Source organism: Oncorhynchus keta, chromosome 22 (assembly GCF_023373465.1).
Source record: "Oncorhynchus keta strain PuntledgeMale-10-30-2019 chromosome 22, Oket_V2, whole genome shotgun sequence".
Classification (NCBI taxonomy): Eukaryota; Metazoa; Chordata; class Actinopteri; order Salmoniformes; family Salmonidae; genus Oncorhynchus; species Oncorhynchus keta.
Window position 1 is genome coordinate 19,592,905 of NC_068442.1, and position 14,899 is coordinate 19,607,803.

At 41.6% G+C, this 14,899-nt stretch overlaps 2 protein-coding genes across 2 annotated transcripts; one reads left to right on the forward strand and one right to left on the reverse strand.

Moving 5' to 3' along the window:
* Nucleotides 1-2,669: 2,669 nt before the first annotated feature.
* Nucleotides 2,670-11,713, reverse strand: LOC118376235 (dynein light chain roadblock-type 2). Its single transcript, XM_035762929.2, has 4 exons — nucleotides 11,575-11,713; nucleotides 3,537-3,612; nucleotides 3,093-3,260; nucleotides 2,670-2,926 (listed from the first exon to the last, which is right to left on the reverse strand). The coding sequence occupies exons 1-4, from the start codon at nucleotides 11,575-11,577 to the stop codon at nucleotides 2,883-2,885; spliced, it is 291 nt and encodes a 96-aa protein (XP_035618822.1). The 5' UTR covers nucleotides 11,578-11,713; the 3' UTR covers nucleotides 2,670-2,882.
* Nucleotides 11,714-11,724: 11 nt separating this feature from the next.
* Nucleotides 11,725-14,776, forward strand: LOC118376233 (26S proteasome non-ATPase regulatory subunit 7-like). The gene is made up of 8 exons (XM_035762924.2): nucleotides 11,725-11,870; nucleotides 12,332-12,423; nucleotides 12,581-12,673; nucleotides 12,783-12,880; nucleotides 13,029-13,109; nucleotides 13,250-13,341; nucleotides 13,519-13,717; nucleotides 13,997-14,776. Exons 1-8 carry the CDS (start codon nucleotides 11,797-11,799, stop codon nucleotides 14,249-14,251), a joined length of 984 nt encoding a protein of 327 aa, XP_035618817.1. The 5' UTR covers nucleotides 11,725-11,796; the 3' UTR covers nucleotides 14,252-14,776.
* Nucleotides 14,777-14,899: the final 123 nt, after the last annotated feature.

Here is a 14,899-nt window from a genome sequence, read left to right on the forward strand (position 1 = left end):
AAACAAAAATAAGTGCCTGCACAGAGTCTAAATGAATGGGGGAAAGGTGTATTTATCCCCGGGACACACCCTAGCCCAGGGGTGTCCCATTTCGCTGACGACCCTCCCGGCTCCGCCCACCGACATCCTATTAGGGAGAATTCGGCAGATGGCAGGTCGTCACAGCTGTAAGGTACACTAAGACTTTTCTGTCATTACAACAGTAAAACACTCTAGAATGCACAGTAAAATACCATAAATGTGTTTTACAGCATTAATGCTGTAGATTGCAATGCATTATGGGTAAAATGCAGAAAAATACTGTTATTAACTGTAATTGGAAGCCTCCTTCCAAGATACATGAAGCTCAGACTATTTTAGTAAATCTTGAAGTGGGAGAATATTTTCAGCAGCTGCTGGGTTGATACTTTGACTTGTTTAAGTATTTTTTATTGTTAGCCAACATTGAATTGCTGCATGTTTTCTTGGCTAACCCAGCTAGCTCTTTCGGTCTGCTCTAAATCGGTTGTAAATATCTTGCTGTGCGACCTAGAAAAAAAAACACCCAGATAACTGTTGTGATGGTAGGCTTCGCTGCCTGTACTGCAGCCTCTGAGTGCCTTAGAGAATAAATTGAGCGCCGATTCGTGACCGTTATGTTTTTACCATGACTACAGAGATAATTGCTTGTTTCTAGCGGTTCAAAAGATGGTTGTCACTAGTTACCATTGTAAAAATTCATGCAAACAAAAATTTGCTTTTTGGTCTTAAGGGTTGGCACAAGTTTCAGTGAGGTTAAGGTTAGGTTTAAAATGAGATTTTAAGAAGAAATTGTAGAATTAGACAGGGTTTAGCCACAATTGACTTTGTGGCTGTGGTAAACTACCGGAGCAACCACGGCATGAGCCACTAAATTACTCGCAAACCACTAAAACCGATGCGAATGACCCATGCACCGGTTTTGTATCGAGGGGCCTCCCGACCTAGGTAGCATGGCCAACCTTTCCCTCCCAGTATTATAGTTTCAAGTAGGATAGCCACCTACACAAAAATAACTAATATAGGTACCCATCGAGATGCCACTGTGATAGTCTACTTAATGGGGAGAGCATGAAAGGCAACACCAGGACACAGTGTCCTTCCTCCTCAGCTGTCACAACCCTGTGTGATTGGATCACTCGGCCCTCAGCTCGTCTCTGTCTCTCTCCACAACCAGGCACACAATATAGTTTTAAAATGTGTGTTGTAATGATGCTCTCATTTTGTTACATGTTAACTGTTACTTCTATTGAACATTTTAAAAATGTTTTTACCAATTTGAATAAATGTATTTTGTACAAATTGGTTTTTCTTACATTTAGATTTCAGGGAGAATTACTGTAAATTTACAGCATTACACTGGCACCAGAGTTGCCAGTTTAATACTGTCATTTTGCTTTACAGCAGATATGCTATTTTCCTTACCATAAAACATATTACAGCATCCCAACTCTGGTTCCAGTATAATGCTGTACATTCACAGGGAAACGTTTTAGTATATGACAGCAATCCATGCTTAGTTTGATGCATGAAAAATGCTAATATTGGTCCTAAGACTTAAATGGGATTTTTACCACACATGCTAAAACGATAGCATGTGGAAACAGTGCCAGGGAAACTAAACCATAGCATGAATTGCTGTCATACCTTGTCCATAGACTGCTTACAGGGTAAGGAAACCAATGTCATTTTGTCATGAGTGAACTATCCCTTGAAGTGCTCTTCAACAACACTGTAATACTGTACTTGCGTAACGGATGACCATCATATCCTATTTAACTACCATGTAAATAATTAGGCTACGTATTAGGGACACATTGTAAAGGAAAACAACAAAGTTTGTTCTAGCCTAATAAAAGTGAGCCAATACCTGGAACCCGAGGAGAGGCACATGTAGACCACATCCCCCACCTCCAGAAGTAGTGGCTGTGGTGGATATGTAGTGGCTGTGGTGGATATGTACTCGCTATGGTCATTAGTAACATTTCCCTCATTCTCTTTACACTATCACACCCACATACAGGCTCAATTCTGAACATCTGTTTTGAAAGTGTAAAAAACAAGTATACATTTTTGCACTCAATACTGTAAGTTGCTCTGGATAAGAACGTCTGCTAAAATGTAAAATCACAAAACTGAGAGTGTGCTGTGACAGCCCACATATGCCCTTTGCTGGCCTGATCTGGTATTTGATTTGAGTCTACACCATAGATTTATAAAAGCAGAATTATTAAATTAGCCAGCCAACTTTGATAAAACAGCCACATATAAACTGTGATTTTCTGATTAAGAAAGATACATGGGTTGTTAAGTCAATGATACCTTGTAAATTCCAATTCTATAATTCCCCCCAAAAATACTTATTTCAAACTATTTTGGACAGCTTGCTAGCAAACTCAAATCAGGCCCCAGGAAGCTCTTTAGAACAAACAGTTGAATGAAAATGAAACATGTCTGATACTGCTGCTCAGTGGTTACTCTGACCATACACTACAGCTCTGTCTCTTACACATTGACCTTCCTCAGTTCTTCTACATGAACTCAGAATAAAGTCATTCAGATTCAGTCTATCTACCCTCCTTACATAGACTATATTCATATCAACATACGGGGTGGGCACGGGACATAGGAAAATAGGACATACACAATGCTCCAAATGTTATATTGTTTCTTCATTTTTTTTATTTGTTAATGATGATGGCTAAGAAGGAGAATGAATAGAATAAGGAAACATTGCAGAATGGAAAAAGGAGAAAATGCACAAAGCAAAATATGTGGTCCAGTTTCACAAAACATATATTCTTAAGAGACAAAGATCAGTGTGTGAGGAGCTACTGCCTGACTCTCACAGGAACCTCCTGGGGCTATTCACTGGGGTTCTGGATGACTATCAATAGATACTCCTTGTCTGGAAAAGAGAGGGGAGGAGAAACTGTAAAATCCCTAAATGTGTTTCATTACATTTGAAATATTAACAATGAATCAAAAGCACAATATCAACATGTCAGATACATAGATGATCTTCTCGTGGATGGGCGTCCCTTGAGAACCTAAACCACCTCTGCTACACTCACCAGGTGCCACCATGATCTCATGCTTCTTGGAGCGGATGCGGAGGAAGGTCAGGTCGTTCTGAGGGTCGATGTCTCGGACTGTGCTTCTGGCTTTCATAGTGAGCTGGTGCAGCAGGCCAGCATACTGCACCGTGGTGGAGTTGTCTAAGGTAGTTCTGATTGGGATACCTGAGAAAGACCAACACACAGCATCAACTTTATAATAGAGAAGTGATGAGACTATTACCTGCTACATAAATTCAAATGGTATGTCTTTGATGCCCAGGGGCTACAGATGAAAATTAGCAATCTAGCTAAATCTGGTACAATGGCATGTTGTACATGGTTCCTGACAAATAAAAGTAATCATCATGTTGTGGCTAAAGGTACAGCTCCTAGAAGAGGATGTAAACATGGGATTGTAGAGAGGGAGGGATGATGTTACTTCAGTGGTGTCTTGCTTACCCTCTGCATTAACAACTATTGTTCCAATTACACCTTTGTGAGTTTGAATTCTCTTTAGTGTCTCTTCGACTTCTGCCTGTTTATGGAAGAAGATAAAGTGTCAGTACAGCAGCTTTGCCTCACTTGGGCTCCCGAGTGGCACAGTGGTCTGAGGCACTGCATCTCCGTGCAAGAGGCGTCACTACAGTTCCTGGTTCGTATCCAGGCTGTATCACATCCGGCCGTGATTGGGAGTCCCATAGGGCGGCGCACAATTGGCCCAGCGTCACCGGGGTAGGCAGTCATTGTAAATAAGAATTTGTTCTTAACTGACTTGCCTAGTTAAATAAATGTTAAATGTGGGGAAAAAAGTCTGACAGAGACAGCAAAGCAGCTGATTAGCTTACGTTAGCTAGCCATTCCTACTGACAGTTAATAGCATAGCTAACATTAGCTAGCTACACTATATTTACAAAGGTATGTGGACTTAGTGGATTTGGCTATTTCAGCCACACTAGTTGCTGAAAAGTGTAAAAAAAAAAATAGAGCGCACAGCCTTGCAATCTCCATAGACAAACATCGGCGTAGAACGACATTACTGATAAGCTGTGACATTCAACGTGGCACCGTCATAGGATGCCACCTTTCCAACAAATCAGTTCATCAAATTTATGCCATGCTAAAGCTGCCCCAGTAAGTGCTGTTATTGTCATGTGGAAATGTTTAAGAACAACAACGGCTCAGCCGCAAAGTGGTAGGCCACACAAGCTCACAGAACGGGACTGCTGAAGTGCGTAAAAATCATCTGTCCTCGGTTGCAACACTCACGACCGAGTTCCAAACAGCCTCAGCACAAGAACTGTTCGGGAGTTTCATGAAATGGGTTTCCGTGACCAAGTAGCCGCACACAAGCCTCAGATCAACATGCACACTTCCAAGCGTCGGCAGGAGTGTTGTAAAGCTTGAGGCCATTGGACTCTGGAACAGTGGAAACGTTTTTCTCTGGAGTGATAAATCATGCTTCACCATCTGGCAGACCAACTGACAAGTTAAGTCGGTTCTTTCTCACTCCCTCTTCTCTCACCCTTGTGGTGGATATCAAGTGATCTAGAGTAATGCTCACAGGTTCTCCACATTATTTTCTATTAGTTCAGAATTCTAAACTTGGCAAAAATGGAATGGGAACAATATCAAGGAACGTGGCATTCTCTCGCCCTCGGTTCGCAGGCCTGCTCTTGCCTATGTCATACACGTAGGTGTACTAGCCCATTAGTCTAGCAAGTAACACAGTGAGTGGTGCTTTCCACCAGCTGGTGCTAGATCGAGGTGAGCGCTTTTCTCCGCGATGGATCGCATTGCTGTCCATTTGCTCAGTTTTAATAATAGGCACAATCTTGGTAACAACACCCCTCTCACACACCTGTTGTAATTATGCAATACAAAGAAATGTGCGCTCTGTTGACGATGGTATATTACTAGGTGGCGCGCAAGTTTGGGGAAGCTTACAATTTGTCCTACCACTTCTACTGATCTGCGTGGCAATTCTGATTTTCATATGTGCATTCATTTAAAAAATAATAATTGTCAACTGGTTACAAATACAAATCGGAATGAAAATGATACATCTAAAAGTAAAAATTCCACTAATGCCAGTGGACCAGCCTCTGCTATATGGACGCAATGATTGGTGGCTAAAGAAATGAACGCATAGAACTAAGAGAGAGCCTCCGTCAATGTATCAGTAGACCTATAATTGTCAACTAAGTAATAATACATAAAGCCGACAAATAAAAACAGAAAATATCCTGATGAATGAAATTATTTGTGGACTACAGGAAAAGGAGAACCGAGCACTCCCCCCAGACGGATCTGTAGTGGAGCAGTTTGAGAGCTGTCCACACCATCGAGAGCATCCGGACTGGTTGCATCACCTGGTATGGCAACTGCTTGGCCTCCGACCGCAAGGCACTAATGAGGGTAGTGTGCAGGCCCAGTATATCACTAGAGCCAAGCTTCCTGCCATCCAGGACCTCCATACCAGGCGGTGTCAGAGGAAGGTCCAAAAATGTTTCAAAGACTCCAGTCATCCAGGTCATAGACTGTTCTCTCTGCTACCACACGGCATCGGAGCACCAAGTCTAGGTCCAAAAGGTTTCCTAACAGCTTCTACCCCCAAGCCGTAAGACTCCTGAACAGCTAATCAAATGGCTACCTGGACTATTTGCATTGTCCCACCCCCCCACTAATTTTTATGCTGCTGCTACTCTCTGTTTATCTATGCATAGTCACTTTACCTCTACCTACATGTACAGTTTGGAAACACCTATTAATTCCAGGATTATTCTTTATTTTTACTATTTTCTACATTGTAGAATGAATTATGAAATATAAACACTTGAAGTAAGCTCTGGATAAGAGCGTCTGCTAAATAAGAGCGTCTGCTAAATGACTTAAATGTAAATGTAAGTAACCAAAAAAGTGAAGTAACCAAAAAAGAGTTAAACAAATCAAAATATATTTGAGATTTGAGATTCTTCAAAGTAGCCACCATTTGCCTTAACAGCTTTGTACACTCTTGGAATTCTCTCAACCAGCTTCATGAGGTAGTCACCTGGAATGCATTTCAATTAACAGGTATGGCATTTTTTTCCTCAATGTGTTTGAGCCAAACGGTTGTTGTGACAAGGTAGGGGTGGTATAGAGAAGATAGTCCATATTATGGCAAGAACAGCTCAAATAAGCAAAGATAAACGACCGTCCCTCGTTAAGACGGAGGTCAGTCAATACGGAACATTTCAAGAACTTTAGAAGAAACTTTAAGTGCAGTCGCAAAAACCATCAAGCACTATGATGAAACTGGCTCTCATGCGGACTGTCAGAGGAAAGGAAGACACAGTTACTTCCTGCTGCAGAGGATAAGTTCATTAGAGTTAACTGCACCTCAGATTGCAGCCCAAATAAATGCTTCACAGAGTTCACGTAAGACACATCTCAACATCAACTGTTCAGAGGAGACTGTGTGACTGAGGCCTTCATGGTCGAATTGCTGCAAAGAAACCACTACTAAAGGACACCAATAAGAGACTTGCTTGGGCCAAGAAACACGATCAATGGATATTAGACCGGTGGAAATCTGTTCATTGTTCTGAGCCCATATTTGAGATTTTTTGGTTCCAACCACTGTGACTTTGAGACGCAGAGTAGGTGAATGGATGACCTCCGCATGTGTGGTTCCCACTGTGAAGCATGGAGGAGGTGTGATTTGTGTGGGGGTGTTTTGCTTGTGACCCTGTCTGTGATTTATTTAGAATTCAAGGCACACTTAACCAGCATGGCTACCACAGCATTCTGCAGCGATACGCCATCCCATCTGGTTTGCACTTAGTCCCACTATCATTTGTTTTTCAACAGGACAATGACCCACCACACCTCCAAGCTGTGTAAGGGCTGTTTGACCAAGAAGGTGAGTGATGGAGTGCTGCATCAGATGACCTGGCCTCAACCCAATTGAGATGGTTTGGAATGAGTTGGACCGCAGAGTGAAGGAAAAGCAGCCAACAAGTGCTCAACATAAGTGGGAACTCCTTCAAAACGGTTGGAAAAGCATTCCAGGTAAAGCTGGTTGAGAGAATGCCAAGTGTGCAAAGCAGTCATCAAGGCAAAGGGTGGTTATTTTGAAGAATCTCAAAATATATTTTGATTTCAAGTGTTATTTCATAGTTTGTCTTCACTATTATTCTATAATGTAGAAAATATTAAAAATAAAGAAAAATCCTTGAATGAGTAGGTGTGTCCAAACTTCTGACTGGAACTGTACATATTACCTTGACTAACCTGTACCCCCGCACATTGACTCTAACGGTAGCCCCTGTATATAGCCTCGCTACTGTTATTTTATTGTTTAATTATGTTATTCTTAAAAACATCAGTTTATTTTAGTAAATACTTTAACCCTTTTTTATTAACTGCATTGTTGGTTAAGTGCTTGTAAGCATTTCACTGTAAGGTCTACCTGTTGTATAAAGCACGTGGCAAATAGAATGCAATTTGAAAGAACCTGCATTTTATTTGTCGTCTCTACTAATTCATCTCCCTAGGCCTGTCTGCCTTTTCTATTGGTCTTGAGCTATCCCTAGTGAAGTGGACCATGGTAGCCTATCAAATCTGGGTCCAGCCCAATGACTGTATATATAAAGGTCCGGCCCGAAGCTGTCGCTAGAGAACTTGCAACGTTGTATCAACTCGCCTGTTCCGAGCTCTCAGTTTCCAGCACCAGTGAGCATGCGACAGACATAACTGTTTTTGCACAAAGGGAAATGTGTTCATGTATTTTAAGAAATCCCCATTCGATATAGGGCTATGGGATCCTCAGAACATGACATTTTGCTCTTTCACACCGATGCCTGGAGATTATGAAGGGGGATACTGTACAGTCGTGGCCAAAAGTTTTGAGAATGACACAAATATTAATTTCCAGAAAGTTTGCTGCTTCAGTGTCTTTAGATATTATTATCAGATGTTACTATGGAATACTGAAGTATAATTACAAGCATTTCATAAGTGTCAAATGATTTTATTGACCATTACATGAAGTTGATGCAAAGAGTCCATATTTGCAGTGTTGACCCTTCTTTTTCAAGACCTCTGCAGTCTGCCCTGGCATGCTGTCAATTAACTTCTGGGCCACATCCTGACTGATGGCAGCCCATTCTTGCATAATCAATGCTTGGAGTTTGTCAGAATTTGTGGAGTTTTGTTTGTCCACCCACCTCTTGAGGATTGTGTCCCACCACCCGCCAACCCCTCTTTTTACACTTCTGCTACTGTTCATCTATGCACAGTCACTTTAACGATACCTACATGTACATACTACTTCAATAAGCCTGACTAAGAGCTGTCTATATATAGCCTTGCTACTCTTTTTTTCAAATGTCTTTTTACTATTGTTTTATTTCTTTACAAGTTCTCAATGGGATTAAGGTCTGGGGAGGTTCCTGGCCATGGACCCAAAATAGATGTTTTGTTCCCCGAGCCACTTAGTTATCACTTTTGCCTTATGGCAAGGTGCTCCATCATGCTGGAAAAGGCATTGTTCATCACCAAACTGTTCCTGGATGGTTGGGAGAAGTTGCTCTCGGAGGATGTGTTGGTACCATTCTTTATTCATGGCTGTATTCTTAGGCAAAATTGTGAGTGAGCCCACTCCCTTGGCTGAGAAGCAACCCCACACATTAATGGTCTCAGGATGCTTTACTGTTGGCATGACACAGGATAGATGGTAGCGCTCACCTTGTCTTCTCCGGACAAGCTTTTTTCTGGATGCTCCAAACAGTCGGACAGGGGATTCATCAGAGAAAATAACTTTACCCCAGTCCTCAGCAGTCCAACCTTTTGCAGAATATCAGTCTGTCCCTGATGTTTTTCATGGAGAGAAGTGGCTTCTTTGCTGCCCTTCTTGACACCAGGCCATCCAAAAGCCTCCAAAAGTCTTCACCACACAGTGCATGCAGATGCACTCACACCTGCCTGCTGCCATTCCTGAGCAAGCTCTGTACTGGTGGTGCCCCGATCCTGCAGCTGAATCAACCTTAGGAGACATCCTGGCGCTTGCTGGACTTTCTTGGGCACCCTGAAGCCTTCTTCACAACAGTTGAACCGCTCTCCTTGAAGTTCTTGATGATCCTATAAATGGTTGATTTAGGTGCAATCTTACTGGCAGCAATATCCTTGCCTGTGAAGTCCTTTTTGTGCAAAGCAATGACGGCATGTGTTTCCTTGCAGGTAACCATGTTTGACAGAGGAAGAACAATGATTCCAAGCACCACCCTCCTTTTGAAGCTTCCTGTCTGTTATTCAAACTCAATCAGCATGACAAGAGTGATCTCCAGCCTTGTCCTCGTCAACACTCACATCTGTGTTAATGAGAGAATCACTGACATGATGTCAGCTGGTCCTTTTGTGGCAGGGCTGAAATGCAGTGGAAATGTTTTTTGGGGGATTCAGTTCATTTGCATGGCAAAGAGGGATTTTGCAATTAATTGGAATTCATCTGATCACTGTTCATAACATTCTGGAGTATATGGAAATTGCCATCATACAAATTGAGGCAGCAGACTTTGAAAATTAATGTGTCATTCTCAACTTTTGGCCATGAAATATTTTTCAAATACTGGGAGGAACTATCATTCACAATGGATTAAAAAAGGTAGAGGAAAAAAAATGACTGAAGTTCACCTTTATTAGTGGTGATAAGACAACCAGAAATCCCCAAATGGGCACTTTCCTACATTTGTGTGCAGCAGGCCAGTTAGCCTATGCATGCTCAGGTGTAGAAGTAGGACAGAGAAACCACACATGCTCATTTGGAGCGCTCAAAAGAAAATACAATGAAAAAATTGATGGTATGAAATAAACCAAAACAAGTTCCTCACAAGTGTAACAGGTTGTGCACTCTGCAAACACTTTCCACTCAGAGAATGAGAACGGTAAATGACTATAGGCCTAATTAATCCATGCATTAACAAATGTATGTAACCAAATGGGGATTAACGGTAAATGTACTATTGGTGACATATGTAATGGGGAATTGACAAAAATAAAGGGCAAACCAGACAAAACAATGAATTTGCAAGAATTTGTGGGAGACAGCTCAGCGCGTTCTGTAGGGCGTTCACTCACTGTTGTATAATGTAGAGAAAAACAGGGCAAATTCAAGAGGGTGCTGCAAAATTAATGTCAACTTAGCTTTCTTTGCCCCATGTCATTATAAATGACATAATTGTTCTCTACAATATTATAACCTTAATGTACTTGGCAGTGTTGATGAAATAAGAATGTTAATTTGCTAGTTTAGACTGCACTGCTCTTGGTTGTATCGCTTCTATATTTGGCATGAGGTGGTACCGTTTAGGAGGTGTTTCCGCTCGGTGGACCAAACAAAATCGACTTGATACCTTTGTAATTTACACCTCCAGATCCTTGGGTTTCATTGCCTATACTGGTAATCAATCTACATGGATAGACATTTCTATGACGATTATAAAGGGAAAGACTCAAAATACACCAAACAGGAACAGATTGTCTTCGGGGAGGATGGATACTGAAATTCAGTCTCTTAGCTTTGTAAATACATATATTTAGTACCCATTTAGTCTTGTATTCAACAGATTTAATTTAGAAAAAGCCCATGTTTTTACTCAAACCTGTGATGACATTCCATTCACATGCTAAATTCTCAGTAAATCGTCTAACATTTTAACCATATGGGGTTGGGATTATTGTTTTTCTGATGGAATTCTCTATTGGATGGATAAAACATTTGTATAACCCTTTTAATTAATCATTCTATGGGTGAATGCCGTACATTTTGGAGAGCTGAGAGCATTCTGGAGAGAGACATGCCAATATACTCGCCACACACCCCTCCCCTTGTCTAAACATAAAAAATAAAGGTGAAATTTAAGAACAAATTCTTATTTACAATGTCAGCCTACCCCAGCCAAACCCAGACAACACTGGGCCAATTGTGCACCTCCCTATGGGACTCGCAATCAAGGCCAGATGTGATAAAGCCTGGATTTGAACCTGGGACTGTAGTGACACCTCTTCCACTGAGATGCCTTAGACCACTGGGCCACTCGGGAGCCCAAGATACATTATCTTCACACACATTTTTAGATGCATTGGTTTTCACTGACAGCCACATCTCAATAATCAGCTAGGCCTATTGCCATGCCCTCTGCCCAAATTGAAGTCTTCACAACTAGGCATATAGACCTACATGCTTGTGATTTAAAACAAGCCACAGCTTTAAAATAAGCTAATGATCCTCCGTGGCTAAGTCACACTCTCTGGTGACATATTTTCTATGATTGTATTTACTTCCTCAGCACTACTCAAAACATCTTCATGCTTCCATGAATGGATTGGCAATGACATAAGTCATCACTATTTGTTGTTCGGCCTGCCTGCACGTAACACACCCTTTACATAACTATTATTGAACTAGCTAACTACATGAAACAAAACCTTTCATGTTAAATGAAATAATTATTTTTACCATATTTGCAGGTGCTGACTAACGTTAGCTGTCAAATCAATGTTGTTGTAGTCCAGCAAACTGCTTCCAAAGATATTCCTTCTACACTACCGTCGCGTTCTATTCAGTGGTTATGTTGCTACGTAGAAACGGAAGTAGCTAGGCATTCGACAGGAAGTAGCTACCTAGCTAGACAGCTAGCATCACAGAATTTGGTTGCATCCTCAAACACTTCACAAAAAAATGCCGGACTTAGCGGTAGAAAATGTGGTTGTCCATCCACTGGTGTTGCTCAGCGTGGTGGATCATTTTAATAGGTATGTCATTTAATTATATGTTTCCAAATGTTTCCAATCCTATCAATTCGTTACCTCTTTACTAACTTGCCACTTTTTGTACTAGATGATGTTGCAGCCAGGCCTAGCTAGGCTAGCTGGCCAGCTAACCCTGCTGAGTCAGAAACTCATACGAAGCTGTGTATTTGTTAGCCATGACAGTAGCATAGCTAACTAGTTAATTTTGGCTAGTCAATTGTATTTACAGGCCACTCACTACCTGTTAGTATTAGCAAGTAACAACTGATTTCTAAATGATGGAATAATTGAAAAAAACATTCAGTTAGTTTCGTAGAGCACAACGTCACTATGTATCAGGGTAGGTAACTTAGCTAGTGCCGGGGTAAAAGTAGTTATTTTGACTTTAGTCTTAGAGGAAATGTTTGATTTCCTCCAAGACATCCTATGGTATTGATTGTGTAAATGTTATGTTGTTTTTACAGAATAGGGAAAGTAGGAAACCAGAAGCGAGTAGTGGGTGTTCTCCTCGGCTCTTGGCATAAGAAAGTCCTTGATGTGTCCAACAGCTTTGCAGGTGAGTTCTTCTCCTTTAATCTTGTAACGTTACCAAAATAACCTGTTATGTCATGTGGCTAGTTTAAAAAATTTGTGACGGCAGTGTAATTATGATGACAAAATATTTAGCTACACAAGTCTGTAGTTGGAGGCAATATTGATTGGATTTTCTCCAGTGCCATTTGATGAGGATGACAAGGATGATTCAGTGTGGTTCCTGGATCATGATTACTTGGAGAATATGTACAGCATGTTCAAGAAAGTCAATGGTGAGAACACACTATACATTGGTACATTTTTAACTATGTAAATTCAGTCTCATCGACTTCTACTGGCATCCTATAAGATTCTCAAACCTTTCCCTTCTCTTCTTTCCAGCCAGAGAGAGGATAGTGGGTTGGTATCACACAGGTCCTAAACTACATAAGAATGACATTGCCATCAATGAACTCATCAAGCAATACTGCACCAATTCCGTAAGTGATTTCAACCCTGTAAATATTCCACATGAATAAATACCATTAAGACATATGTTCCATCTCCTGTTGAAATTATTAAATTGTATTGATAATGCAGCCGCGAATTTAACAATGACTGTTTTGTATGGGACTTTCTCCCTCTCAGGTATTAGTGATAATTGATGTAAAGCCTAAGGACCTGGGCCTGCCAACAGAAGCCTACTTTTCTGTGGAGGAAATACATGATGTAAGTGGAGCATAGACTTGTATGTGCCAAAATGCCCAAATCAGTCAAACCCTGGACCAGCCAACCCCGAGGTCACTGGGCTGATTTTTGGACTAGTTATACAAGTGATCACACAAGTTCTTGTTACTTTACTTTTCCAGGACGGCACTCCGACCTCCAAGACGTTTGAACATGTGACCAGTGAGATCGGAGCAGAGGAAGCAGAGGAGGTGGGCGTGGAGCACTTGCTCAGGTACGCATGATCTTTTAACTGGACCACACACACACACATTCCACATACCCATCTGTCTTTCTCTTTTACTCACACGTACAATAAAGCATTTCAGGGAGTCTTCTGACTTCCAGTTTAACACCACACTGAATTCGACACCCTTTTCTATTCTCCTTTGATATATTCTCGTGTCCACAGAGACATCAAGGACACAACAGTGGGTACTCTGTCTCAGCGGATCACCAACCAGGTACATGGCCTGAAGGGACTCAACTCCAAGCTGCTGGACATCAGGTCTTACCTGGAGAGAGTGGCTGCAGACAAGCTTCCCATCAACCACCAAATCGTTTACCATTTACAGGACGTCTTCAACCTGCTTCCCGACGTCAACCTACTGGTATGATGGGGTGTGGGGGTAGGCTGGAGTGTGTGTGGGAGCAAGGGGGATAGGGGCAGGCATGGTAATCGATTACCATTCATTCTTATTTTCTGGGGAAAGAGGGCACATTGATACATTTTCATTCTCAATTAAAATACATTCAGGTTTGTAGGACCTACTACTTCAGTACATTGAACAAGTAGCCTGGCATTTTCCACCAGATTCCATGTTGTGCTGATCAAATCCCCTGGTTAATCATAATTCACAATGCCATAATCCTGCCACTTCTCCCTGCAGGAGTTCACTAAGGCCTTCTACCTAAAGACCAATGACCAGATGCTGGTGGTTTACCTGGCTTCCCTTATCCGCTCAGTGGTGGCTCTCCACAACCTCATCAACAACAAGATCTCCAACCGTGACGCAGAGCGGAAGGAGGGACAGGAGAAAGAAGAGGGCAAGAAGGAGAAGAAAGAGGACAAGGAGAAGAAGGACGAGAAAGAGAAGGAGAAGGGTGACTCCTCATCCAAGAAAGATGAGAAGAAGAAAAAATAAGTGCACACTATTTTTGTGTGTCTTATAAACCACCCTTTTCCCCTGGATAGTGCACTACTTTTGGCCATGAGCTACATATCTGTGTATAAGGTCTAGCTAAAAGTAGTGCTCTGTATGGTGTCATTTGAGACTTTGTCATAACTGGCATAATAACTATAGTGCTGAGGGTGAGAGGATGGTTATGTGTATTGGATGTTCTCTACAATGAGAATGATTGTTCTGCACTGTCTGGGCTGCGTTCAGTAGGGCACAACGTTAAGGAACGCTCAGATAGAAATGCATATTGTAGAACCGACATGCCTCTGATGTGAGCAATCACATCCTCTCTATTCTGTTATTTCTATCGGTAACGTTCAGTAAATTCCCCCCTCCTGAATGCGACCCTGATGGTGTGTCTCGTATGTACATACATACAGAAACACACAATTGCCTGGGAGCTCTTATCTTTCATATGGTGAAAAGGAACATTACATTTCTGTATCGCTCATTAAAGTGGGGTCCTATTAAATAATTTTATGTTTCCAATTGGCAAATGTATTTTTTGTCCCTTGGATGTGTTTTGTACTGTATAATATGTAATGTCATAGAAACACAGGGAGGAGAATTGTGATGATAAGCTGTCTCCCCTGCAGCCTTGCCAGGCATTTG